The sequence below is a fragment of the Malania oleifera genome, chromosome 5 (assembly GCF_029873635.1).
Source record: "Malania oleifera isolate guangnan ecotype guangnan chromosome 5, ASM2987363v1, whole genome shotgun sequence".
Taxonomy (NCBI): domain Eukaryota; kingdom Viridiplantae; phylum Streptophyta; class Magnoliopsida; order Santalales; family Ximeniaceae; genus Malania; species Malania oleifera.
Genome location: NC_080421.1, coordinates 157,817 through 171,248, shown reverse-complemented (window position 1 = coordinate 171,248; position 13,432 = coordinate 157,817). Strand labels below are relative to the sequence as shown.

The window sequence follows — 13,432 nt, the reverse complement described above, 5'->3', positions numbered from 1 at the left end:
TGCCATCTATTCTGGCATATTGTTTGTTTTACTTTGATTTATACTGTTTATGATTTCAAATTCTGAAATATAGATTGGCTTTTCTGTCGTGACAACTTAACTGGGTTGAATGCAGAAAGGTGTTGCACTGTTCAATAGGAAACCTTGCAAGGGCATTGAGTTTCTAATAAGCAGCAAAAAAATTGGGGGTTCCCCAGAAGATGTGGCTTCTTTTCTTAAGAATGCCACTGGCCTGAATAAAACTGTGATTGGTGATTATTTGGGTGAAAGGGAGGAGTTTTCCTTAAAAGTGATGCATGCTTATGTGGACTCATTCAATTTTGAAGCAATGGATTTTGGAGAAGCAATTAGGTTTTTCTTACGGGGCTTTAGGTTACCTGGAGAGGCACAGAAGATTGACCGAATCATGGAGAAGTTTGCTGAGCGCTACTGTAAATGCAACCCAACTTCATTTACCAGGGCAGACACTGCATATGTTCTTGCTTACTCTGTGATAATGCTGAACACGGATGCCCATAATAACATGGTAAAAGATAAGGTGAGCTGCTGAAATTGTTTTTATTTGCCTTTGGTCACAGTCATGACCATGAACACTCTGTATTTGATGCTTACAATTTAACTTCTGGGAGAATGTTATATTTTTGAAAAATAGAATAATAACAATATGAAAAGGCAAGCATGTCCTTACATATATTTTGATCGAATAATAACAAGATTGAAAGAGTGGGTTTTCGAATTGCTATTCTTTTAATGGTACTGTGAAAATATTTTGACTCTATAAAAGAGTCAAAATATGCTATTAGTTACCTTTTTGAGAGAATATATAAAACCATTTAGAAAACTATAATTGGAAGGTTGCATTTAAGAAAATTAGGGAACATTGAGTTAGAAGATAATATTGTTCTTAGAGTTAAAGAAGGTTGATAAAAACAAAGAATTGCATTTGGCTTGCCATGTGATAATCAAATACCTCTAAAAGCTAAAAAGGAAATTTTTATTGGATGGCTATAAGATTAGCTCTATTATGTGGATGATATAATAGACTAGTATAATTTTGAAAAATTGGGCAAGGGAAGGGTAATTAAGATAGATTGGGCAGTTGTGGCAGACTAGAGTACGAGGCATTGCTCACTGGTGCAAAAGAGTGACTTGTTGAGTTTAGAAGCAGTAGAGAGGGAACGGTTAGACCCAGAAATTTGGATTGAGGTATTAAAGAGGGATTTGACAGCCCTCCAACTTTTGGATGAATATACCCTGGCCCAATTGCCCAAGTATAGTGGAAAAATATTCATGTAGCTGACCCCATATTGTGGGGCATATAGCTTTGTTGTTTTTAATAGTTATTGTAACTCAGGAGATGATATTATGTACATGTAATACTTGGGTTAAGATAGCAAAGAGGTATTTGAATGCCCTCCAACTTTGGGAGGATGACCAAGTCGAATATCAGAAGAGAATACATTTAGCTGACCCCTTATAGTTTGGTTTACGGCTTTGCTGTGTTTTTGCTTGATAATCTTTGTAATTCAGTGGATAATATTATTGTGCATGTAATAATAATGCCAATATAATTTGGAAACAAGATCCTTATCATACATGATCTTTTGATGCATGTACACATTGCAGACATGGGATAGCATTATTACAGAACTCAAGACTTTTCATTTTGTTGTTGAGTGTCCATCCATATTGTTGCACCTTGGTATGCAACATGGATAATCCTAGAGGACACTTGCAAAGTCTCCTAAAACTTTCTTACATTTGGACATGCAACTGCACCTGATGCTCAATACCCACACCCTTGTGCAATGCAGCAAGAAAACATTTATTTGTGTGGAATTAATTCTGACTTAAGTTCTTTTTTTTTGTATTGAATTGGTTACTAAGATGACCAAGGCTGATTTCATTCGGAATAACCGGGGAATAGATGATGGCAAGGACTTACCTGAAGAATATCTAGGCACCCTCTATGATCAGATTGTAAAAAATGAAATTAAGATGAATGCTGATTCTTCTGCACCCCAGAACAAGCAGGCAAATGGCTTCAATAAATTGTTGGGATTGGACGGTATACTCAATCTAGTCACTTGGAAGCAGACGGAAGAAAAACCAGTGGGTGCAAATGGAGCTCTCATACGGCACATCCAGGAGCAGTTCAAGGCAAAGTCAGGAAAATCAGAGTAAGCTAAAGATACAATACACCCAATGTTAAGATTTTCTTTTAGGGGTAATAGAATTTGCCTGTTGATTTTGAGACTGATCTACCCATTGCAAGAGGGTCAATGCTGCACAGAAAGAAGCTGCATTTTTCTTTCTTTCTTTTGCTTCATCTATTTCTTTTTGAGGTGTTTGTTTTTTGTTTTTTTTTGGTAGGGAGTGGGGGACCCAAACTGTATTATCATGTCTTTTCCCCTCCATTCTGCGCACACTTACTTTCCGTACCATATTATTGATTGTGATGATTTGGTACAATCCTTCATTCTAATTATTATGAGCCATTTTCTTTTTGACGGCGTCTACATTTTTATTCCCTAACTTATTATTTACTGTAATGATTGGGGGTCAATTCTTCACTGTGAATAATTATGGGCATCTTACCTCTTTGTTTCATGTAAACTATGATTAATAATAACAATAAAAGGGGAATCCATTTTTATGTGATGTTGCAGGTCCGTTTATTATGCCGTAACAGATGCAACTATATTGAGGTTTATGGTGGAAGTCTGCTGGGGTCCAATGCTTGCTGCATTCAGTGTGACTCTTGACCAGAGTGATGACAAGGCAGCTACTTTTCAATGCCTGCAGGGATTCCGACATGCTGTTCATGTTACTGCAGTGATGGGTATGCAGACGCAGAGAGATGCTTTTGTCACAACTGTGGCCAAGTTTACTTACCTCCATTGTGCTGCAGATATGAAGCAAAAAAATGTTGATGCTGTGCAGGTAAGTATATATTGACTGTTGAATATATCATCTTCAAAAGGGGCCATCTACCCTACCTTATGTAGCACAATGATTTTAACAAGGAGCTTCTTGTTGGACAAGACTCTTGTTTGACACAGCTCCTGTGCATTTCAATTTGATGTTGGACATTCCTTGGAAATGCACAGAACTATGACAGAAACTTGATTTCAACACTTTTCCAGAATGTGGCCAATGTTGAATGAATTGAATGGAAAGGCTAATCAACTTTGTCGTGGTATGCAATTTTAAGAAATGAAAAGGAAAAATCGCAATAAAATGTGGATTGGAGGATAAACATTAGAGAATTAAGAATTCATATGTATGAACTTATACAGATATTAGATACACACCTATATACTTATGCAAGCTTGAACACAAGTTTTCAAAGGATTTATTGCGTCAGTGTATCAGGATTGTATTTAACTCAAGTCCTATGACTCTCCTATGTACATTGTCAGATAAAAAAAATGATGCTTCACTGGAGCAGTTTGAGAAATGCTCAAACACTTGCATCTGAATGTTCTTGTGTACTCCCTTCCAAAGTGGAGTTACATGTGATGTTGGAAATACAGTTCAATTCCAATAGCTCATTATAATTTGAAAAAGCTTATAGTTGGTTCCCTAACCATCCTGAAATTCTTGAATAACCAGTCAATCAATGCTTGGTTATTTAATACTTGGTAACACTTGGTTTGTTGGATGTCTATTCTAGGAATAAAATGCTTGTGCTATATCAAGTTGATAGGTCATGAAAGAAAAAGTGTTGTCATGAAGCAAATGATGATGCAAATTTTTTTTATTAATCTATAACATGGAATGGACTAGAAATGATAATTTCCAAATTTCACTATCAGAATTTATATTCCTTGTCTATTCCATGTTATGAATTGATAGAAAAAATTTGCGTTGTTATTTGCTTCATGATGACGACACTTTTTCTTTTGTAAGCTATCAAATCTTTTTACTATGATCATTCTATTCTTAGAAATAGACATTGTGTGAACGAAACATGACAATTTTAGTTTTTTGCTCCTTCACACTTAAAATTGAGTTCCTTCCCTGTGCCTGCCTTCAAATGCAGAATACTGATGAAACTAATTGGATGATCATATCTTTGTGCATTTTGTTTTTGGACCATAAGCCATTTCTTTAGTGATTATAAAGAGCTAGTTTTATGATTAGGATTAGCGAGGTAGGTTTGTTTCCAATTATGAGCAGGGGAGCAATATTGCTTGCATTTGCCTTCAGTATTTTTATTTGTGCCCTACAGTGTGAAGTTTGTGCTGATCAACATGAGCGACATATTCTAATATGTGCAGGCAATGATATCGATTGCCATTGAAGATGGTAATTATCTTCAAGAAGCTTGGGAGCACATACTAACATGCCTTTCAAGATTTGAGCATCTGCAACTGTTGGGAGATGGTGTGCTGCCTGATGCATCGTTTTTCACCACCATTGAAGCAGAAGAAAAGCTACAGAAATCTTCAGGTTTTCCATCTCTAAAGAAAAAAGGATCTCTTCAGAATCCGGTTGTGATGGCTGTTGTTCGAGGAGGTTCATATGACAGTACCACCATTGGGTTTAATACTTCGGGGCTGGTAACTCCAGAACAGATAAATAACTTCATTCTAAATTTGGATCTGCTAGACCAGATTGGGAACTCTGATTTAAACCGCATATTTGCTTATAGCCAAAGATTGAACAGTGAGGCAATAGTGTCTTTTGTGAAGGCCCTTTGTAAAGTTTCTATGTCAGAGTTGCAGTCCCCAACAGACCCTCGTGTATTCAGCCTCACAAAAATAGTTGAAATAGCGTAAGATAATCATTATTATTTTTTGCATCTGTCTTAAAAATGTTCTTCTCAAAATATCCATTTCCTAATGAACCAATCAAGAAAAAAGATATGATTTTTGTTTTTTGGGTTGAGTACTAAAATACTGTGTCTTCTTTCTTGCAGGCATTACAATATGAATCGCATCAGATTAGTGTGGTCTCGCATTTGGAATGTTCTTTCTGATTTCTTTGTGTCAGTTGGTTTATCAGAAAATCTTGCAGTTGCAATATTTGTGATGGATTCATTGCGACAGTTAGCTATGAAATTTTTAGAGCGTGAAGAGCTGGCAAATTACAACTTCCAAAATGAGTTTCTAAGACCATTTGTGATTGTTATGCAGAAAAGCAGCTCTGCGGAAATTAGGGAAATAATAGTTAGGTGCATATCACAGATGGTCCTCAGCCGTGTCAGTAATGTGAAATCTGGATGGAAAAGTGTATTTATGGTAATGTTGATATCGCCAATTATCAATTTTTGGGATCATACACTGGAAATTTTCTCATGAAATTGGACTAAATTAAATAATCCAAATTATTTGTTTGGGTTTTCAGAAATTTGTCCTGTTCTTAGAATGTTAGAGCAAAAGCTTTCATCATTTCATTATTTTTTATTTTAAAATGAAAAATGATATTTATAGTAATGTTTGAGCCAAAATTGGTTTTGCATATTTGGATTAGTCCAGCCAAACTACAAATTTATTTGAAATTCACTGTGCACTGAACATTGGACAAAATGTGCCAATTTGTAGAAATTAGGATTTGGTTATGCTTCTGAATCAGAAGTTGTCTAAACAGAAGTTAAGTTTGCATTGCTTTGTGATCCTATCAATTTTCATGGCCAGAAAGGTTGGCTAGGGTAAATGCCTGCAGTGATTTTTACTAGTCACCAAAACTATGTATTTTGTTAATTAAATTTGTTTTTTTTGTTGGGTAAGTTAAGGGCTAGTAACAGGACAGCAAATAGGCGATGAATGGAGTTGATCAATAGATGTGCACTGAGATCATGCCACATTGGACAGACTGTGGTGTTATGTAGTTTATAAGTGGGCTTTTATGCCTTCAAAGGCTGCGTAGGCTTTTGGAGCATTGGGTGTCTCAATGAAATTTATTTCTAATTTTTAGAAACAATGATTTTTTTATCTATACTGCATTGCTCTGTATTTTTTTTTTGGGTATATCCCTGCAAGAAGATTGAAGCTTAGCTGGGTCTTAGCAGTTGTGAACACTGGCTGGAACACTGCCGACTTGCGTTTAGTATTGGCTGTCCGGAGGAAGTTAGTAGGATTAGAGAACTGTATAGAAATGTGTTAGCTCCCCACTTGGCAGTTTAGATGGCTTTAGAGAGTTTTATTCATACATTATTCGATTTTAATTATTTGGAGGATTTCTTTATGGTAAGTACCATCTCCTATGATATGCATAACTGAAAGCTGGCATTTAGTCCTTGCCAATGCCTTGTTTCTCACATGTTGCTGCCCTTGTTCGCAGGTTTTTACGGCTGCTGCAGCTGATGAGCGAAAGAATATAGTATTGTTGGCATTTGAGACTATTGAAAAAATAGTACGAGAATATTTTCCCTATATAACTGAGACAGAGGCTGTAACTTTTACGGACTGTGTTAGATGCCTCATCACCTTTACAAATAGCAGATTCAACAGTGATGTTAGTCTAAATGCAATTGCATTTCTCCGATTCTGTGCTGTTAAACTTGCTGATGGAGGACTTGCTTGTAGTGAGAAGAGCAATGAACAAGTGTCATCTGCAGTAGAGAATCAGGATGCTTCAGGTGGACAAACTTTCATGGAGAAAGATGATGTGTCCTTTTGGGTTCCTTTGCTCACAGGTAAGTTGGTTTAAAACATGGATTTCAAACAAGTCTTACTTTATTGGAAATGAAGAACTGAATTTATATTTTAATTGGGAGCTACCTATTAAATCTCCAAATAATAAAATACACCTAATTTTTATGATTAAATATTTTTGGGAATCGATACCTGTATTTGCAGCTCTGCCTATGATGCACTTATGTTCCAATCTTTTCACGCATAGCTGGTCTCAAGCCCAGGTAAAGGAGGGTTGTGTTAGGTAGCTGATGGATAGTATAAAACTTGTTAGATCACTATGATATGAATCCGTACCAATTATTTGCTGGGTCGTCTCCTACGAGCAACATGTTATACTTATACCACCTGGATGTAGCAAGAAGTGGGCAACAGTGGGCTAGATCATCACCTCGAAGTGTCACAAGTCGAATATTTCACACCTTTGTGAAGGACTGTGCGATGCTAGCGAAAGCACTGTTGCTTAACAAGCTAGCCAAAAGTTTATCACGGTTTTCAAATAGAACACTTTCATTGTCATTAAAAGAAATGTGAGCGGAAATAGTAAGCAATTCATGAAAGTAATAGCAAGCAAGCGATAAACATCGAAGCGACATAATTCATTAAAGCTACACTTTTATTAACAATGTGTGTTTAGCGAGGGAGGCAAGTAGGCTAAACGCGTTTACTATGAATAGTGAGTTCTACATATTGATGAACACTCACCCTCCCTTGCAGAGTTTTCTATGCAATTTTCACTTTGGAACTAGGAAACATCAACTTCTTCTTGTCATACTCCCATTTTTAGCCTAAGACAACTATTTTTGAAAAATAAACCTACATTTGTATATACATGATGGTAACCCATCCCAAGCACACGAGACGAGCATAATGCCTTGAACAAGCTTAGCTCATGACACTCCTGTATTTATGTGGTTGACATCCTTGTAGACTCTGACACTAGGTACTCTTTAACTTTGTGCATGAACGGTTGTATATATTCCGCAGAAATTCAGCTGAGTTCTTCGTCTCCAAGGCCTTTCCATTTCATTAAGACCTTGTGCCACTTCTTGCTGGAGGATGTGAACTTTTTATCTGCAAGGATGATTTCATATTCTTGTTTGTCAGGTTGCACTATCTTCCCTTTTGGTCTGGTTGATCGACTTTTGCTTGGATATTTGATGTTTGCATCGAATGACTTGAGGTAGTTGATGTGAAACATGGGATGTACTTTCATCCAAGCCGGAGGGTTAATCCTGTAAGAGGTCTTCTCGACTTTCGCCAAGATGGGGACTAGTTCTTCATATTTACGAAGTAGTCTCCTATCGTGATCTCGTAGTGACCTGATCTATTTAGGATTGAACTTAATGAGCACCAAGTCATCCATGTTGAAGTGCAATGGTCTTCTCCCTTGATTTGCCAACTTTTTCATCCACTTTAAAGCTTTCTACAAGTAGGCTTGGGCAATCTCTGCATTTTCTCTCTATTCTTCGATGAAGATGTATGCTCTAGGACTCTTTCCTTTGTACAACTTGTCCACTGTGTGAGGTAATAGTGGCTACTGGGCTGTAACAAACTCAAAAGGACTCTTGTTGGTTGAGCTCTTTTGGGCGTTGAAACAAAATTGAGCCCATTGAATATCTTTTGATTGACGTTGACGAAATGGTGTGAGTACTCTTCTAGTAGCCCATTGAATCTCTTTATCTATTTGTCTGTATGTGGATGATATATACATGTGAATCTAGGATTCTAAAAAGTTTTGTTCGGAAGTTGCCAGTGAGTCCTGAGTTTTGGTCAGTGATGATATCATGGGGAACATCCCAATATTTCACAATATGCTTAAAGAAAAATTGTGCCATCTCTTGTGCCAAACAATATTTTGATCTTGGTATGAAAGTACCGTACTTCGGAAACCTGTCTATGATCACAAGTATAGACCTTGCATCTCCCACTTTGATTAGGTTGGTGATGAAGTCCAATGAGACACTCTCCCACGGTCTGGTTGGTATTGGTAGGGGCTTTAGTAGCCCTGCAATATTCTTTTGCTCTAACTTATCTTGTTGGTAAGTGAAATAAGTTTGGGTATAATCTACCACATCATGACGCATGTGTGGTCAATAATACCTCTACTTTAGTAAAATCAAAGTGCGCTGCCATCCTGGATGTTTGACCTACATGGTATCTTGATATTCTCTCAATAGTGGCTTCCTCAGATCTCCAACTTGTGGCACAAAGAGTGGGCTACCATGGGTCATTAGCAATCTATCTTTCATCTACAACTGGTGTGGTTTGCCCTCTTCTGTCAGCCTCATGAGGTTGTGGGCAATTGGATCTTTGGCCAAGTTCTCCTTGATGCGCTCTTGCATCGTCGTGGTAATTGTCCTTAGTGTCAAATGTGTTACCATTTGTAAAGCCGTTAGCTTGACCTTCTTGCTCAGTGCATCTGCAACTTGGTTTATGTGCCCTGCCTTGTGCTCAAATGAGAAATCAAATTCTGCTAGTTCTTTTTGCCATCAGCCATACTTGGGTGATAACTTCGGCTGCATAAAGAAGTGGCTATTTGTTTTCATCACAAACCTTGACCCAAGTAGGTAATGTTGCCACATGTGGTGACAATGGATCACTGCTAGCATCTCCTTCTCTTGAACTGTGTAATTCTATTTCGCTTCACTAAGCTTATGACTCTTGTACGTAATAGGATGTCCCTAACAAGACTCCTCCAAGTCAGGTGCTGAATCTCTCATCATGACATCTTTCAAGTAATCAAAGCCTTCTTGGTACTTCTTTGTCCAATTCCATCCCTGATCTTTCTTTAGCAGTTTAGTTAAAGGAGCAGTTCTCCTCGAGTACCCCTTTACGAACTTTCTGTAATAGTTGGAAAGACCAAGAAAAGAATGCAGCTCCATCATTGTCGTTAGGATCTTCCATTCTTGAGTAACTCTTATCTTCTCTATGTCCATTCTGATATGACCTTGTTGACTCACACGACCAAGGAATTTTATGTTTTGTTAAGCAAAAGAACACTTCTTTTTTTTTTTCACATACAATTGTTCTCCTTTAGCTTGTCGAAAACCTTCCGTAGATACTCTTTATGTTCCTCCAGAGTGGAACTGTGGACAGCTATATCATCCAGGTATACCATGACAAACTTGTCGAGGTACTCGCGGAATACTTGGTTCATCAAGATACAAAATATCGCGAGCGCATTCATTAACCAGAGTGGCATCCCCAAGAAATCATGCCTTATATCGTGTCACACAAGTTGTCTTCAGTTTATCCTTATTAGCTATTCTTACCTGATAGTAGCCTGACTCAAGTCTAGTTTGGTGAAGTGCTTTGCATGACTTAACTGATGAAACAGATTGGCAGTTAATGGAGCATGATATTTGTTGTGAACTATCACCTTGTTGAGCACATGGTAGTCTACATAGATCCGTATGCTCCCATCATGTTTCCTCTGAAACAACACTGATGTTCCGAACATTGCTTTGGAAAGTCAAATATATCCCACTTCCAATAGTTTATCAAGTTGCTTTTTTAACTTTGTTAGCTCTGGAGGCACCATCCGATATGCCCCTTAACACATGACTTTACTCTTGGGAATAACTCGATCTTATGCTCGACACCCCATTGTGGAGGCAAGTTGTTAGGTAGCTTATTCGATATCACTTTTTTGTACTCATCTAACACATATTGGATGGTTGTAGGCACCAACTCTTGGCCTACTTCTTCATCTACCACCTGCGTGGCTAGATACATTTGGTTACCCCTCAATTCTTTCTTGAGTTGCATGACAAAAAATGAACTTTACTTCGTCACTTTTCTTTGCAACAACTTGCACCATGTAAGAATGGTCTCCCATCAGAGAAAGGGAACCAGCGAAAGGCATCGGCACCACCTTAGTCTCCCTAAAAAATTCCATTCTAAGAATGACTTGGAAGTCATCTAAGGACACAAGCGTGAAATTTGCATGTCCAACCCACTGCCCAAGCTTCACTGTATTTTTCTTGGCTACTCCTAGAATACGTTGGGCTGTAGAGTTAACCAATTTCATGCATCCCGTTGGGCTATAGAGTTAACCATTTTCATGCATCATATGTCCTGAATCCTTCTCCAAGGATAAGTTAAATCTCCTCGCTTCTGCTTGTGAAACAAAGCTATGGGTAGCCTCGGTATCAACCATAGCATAGGTGCTCTTTTGTCTATGTCTCCAATCGCTAGCCACATTGCACCCATCCTTGAGGTATCTTCCTCATCCTTATCATCCCCCTTCTTGATGGAAGCTTTAAGGCATTAAGTGATGGCTTGTGAGGGCATTTAGCAACTCTATGAGGGCCTCGACATAAGAAGCATATAATCTTACCCTTACCATTGGTTGTGTTGGATGCTTGAAATGAAGAAACTTTCTTTGAAGTTGACATCTTATTGTCAGCTTCCCCACTTATGGGTTTGCCCTTCTTAAAAGACTTTTTGTTATTTTCATCCACGCCACTCTCTTTGGACGAACCAGAATTATCTCTAGCGTAGTCAGTCAAGTGTTTTGCAGCGCATGTGTGGTAGACAAGTCTTGAACTCTTTGTTTATGAAATTTTGTTCTTGCCCAAGGTTTCAACCCCTCAAGAATTTGTCAGATTACTATGATGTGAATCCTTACTGAATATTTGTTGGGGGTGTCCCCTACGAGCGACGCGTTGCACTTGTATCACCCGAGTGTAGCGAAAAGTGGGCGAGGGTGGGCTAGGTTGTTGCCTCGAAGCAACGTGCTGTGTCAGCGCCCGAGTACGGTGTCAAATATGTGAGGGTTCCTGCATCATTCTGGATGTGGGCAGGTAAAGAAGTTAATTCAGGAAACTAGGCTTAGATTAGCAACTTGGAATGTAAGGACACTTATGGGTAAAAGCATGGAAATTGTGGACACAATGATTAGAAAAAGAATTAATATAATTTGCCTTCAAGAAACTAAATGGGTGGGGGAGAAAGCTAGAGAAATTGATAAATTAGGATTTAAACTTTGGTACACTGGAAAAGAAAAACATAAGAATGGAGTAGGAATTATTATAGACAAAAACTTAAAAGATAGCGTTGTTGATGTAAATAGAGTAGGGGATAGAATTATAAAAATAAAAATGGTATTAGGATAAGAAATTATAAATATCATTAGTGCTGATGCTCCTCTAGTCGGCTTAGCAGAATCTTAAGAGACAATTTTGGGAAGATATGGATAGTGTTATACAAGCATACAAGGGACTGAGAAAATATTTATAGGAGGAGATCTGAATGGACAAGTTGGAAGGGGTAATAAAAATTATGAGAGGATATATAGAGGATATGGAGACAAAAATGAGCATTGGGAGAGGATCTTAGACTTTGCTATGCCATATGATTTTAGTATAATGAATACTTGCTTTAAGAAGAGAGAAAAACACTTAATAACTTTTAAAAGTGTACAAAATGGAAGTTAAATAGATTTTTTTTTTAACTAAGACGGTAGATTGTTTATCATGTAAGGATTGTAAAGTTATTCTAGGTAAAAACCTAACCGCACAACATAGAGTCTTAGTGTTAGATATATGCATTAAAAAATGGAAGAAAAAAGATAAAATAAATATCAGTGTAAGAGAACTAGATGGTGGAACCTAAAAGGAGAAAATATAATAAAATTTAAAGATAAAATAATCAAAGATGAGGATTGGACTATAGAGGATGTGATAGATACAAATACTTTTTGGAGTAAATTAGCTAGCTCTATTAAAAAGATAGCAAAAGGGATTTTAGGTGAATCAAGGGGAAGATTCTTGAATAGCAAAGAAAGTTGATGGTGGGATAAAGATGTACAAAAAGCCGTAAAGACAAAAAGAATTTGGTATAAGATGTGACAAAAATGTAGAAACAGGGATAACTTTGAAAAGTACAAGGAGACGAGAAAAGATGCAAAAAAGGTTGTTAGTGAAGTTAAATACAGATCATTTAATAGTTTGTATGATAAATTAGATACAAAAGAAGGGGAAAGAGATATATAGTTAAACTTGCTAAAGCTAGAGAAAAGAAAAGTAAGAACGTAGGAAATGTAAAATGTTTAAAAGTGAGGATGATATTGTCTTGGTTAAGGATGAAGACATTAAAGAAAGATGACGAAATTACTTTAGTAAGTTGTTTAATGAAAACCAATAGAAGGCTTAAATTTAGAATTTTCAAATGAGGAAAAAAACTAAAAAATATGAGATTTATTTGCAAAATTAGAGTTAATAAAGTTAAGTTTGCTCTAAAAAAGATGAAAAATGGGACAGCTATAGGACCAGATAACATCCAAATTGAAGTTTGGAAATGCTTAGGAGATAACAAAATGATATGGTTAACAAATTTATTTAATGCAATTATAAAAACTAACAAAACCAGATGAGTGGAGGAAAAACACTTTAATACTTATATACAAAAATAAAGGAGATATTCAAAATTCTAATAGTTTGTAAAAAAAGCCGTTAGTGAAGCTAAATACAGATCATTTAATAGTTGTATGATAAATTAGATACAAAAGAAGGGGAAAGAGATATATTTAAACTTGATAAAGTTAGAGAAAGGAAGAGAAAGGAGTAAGGACTTAGGAAATGTAAAAAGTGTAAAAAGTGAGGCTGCTATTGTTTTGGTTAAGGACGAAGACATTAAAGAAAGATGGTGAAGTTACGTTAGTAAGCTATTAAATGAAAACCAATAGAAGGTTTAAACTTAGAATTTTCAAATGAGGAAAGAAAATAAAAATATGAGATTTATTTGCAAAATTAGAGTTAATGAAAGTTAAGTTTCCACTAAAAAAG

The 13,432-nt window shown here is 36.8% G+C and overlaps 1 protein-coding gene across 2 annotated transcripts in view; it reads left to right on the top strand.

The window, feature by feature from the left end:
* LOC131155174 (brefeldin A-inhibited guanine nucleotide-exchange protein 1) overlaps nucleotides 1-13,432 on the top strand; it is a 52,237-nt gene that overhangs the window by 31,192 nt on the left and 7,613 nt on the right. For both annotated transcript variants that reach the window (XM_058108122.1, XM_058108123.1), the window contains 6 exons: nucleotides 116-538; nucleotides 1,888-2,180; nucleotides 2,670-2,943; nucleotides 4,284-4,780; nucleotides 4,925-5,246; nucleotides 6,289-6,643. In XM_058108122.1, the coding sequence (XP_057964105.1) occupies nucleotides 116-538; nucleotides 1,888-2,180; nucleotides 2,670-2,943; nucleotides 4,284-4,780; nucleotides 4,925-5,246; nucleotides 6,289-6,643 (2,164 nt within the window). The remainder of the gene's footprint in view (nucleotides 1-115; nucleotides 539-1,887; nucleotides 2,181-2,669; nucleotides 2,944-4,283; nucleotides 4,781-4,924; nucleotides 5,247-6,288; nucleotides 6,644-13,432) is intronic.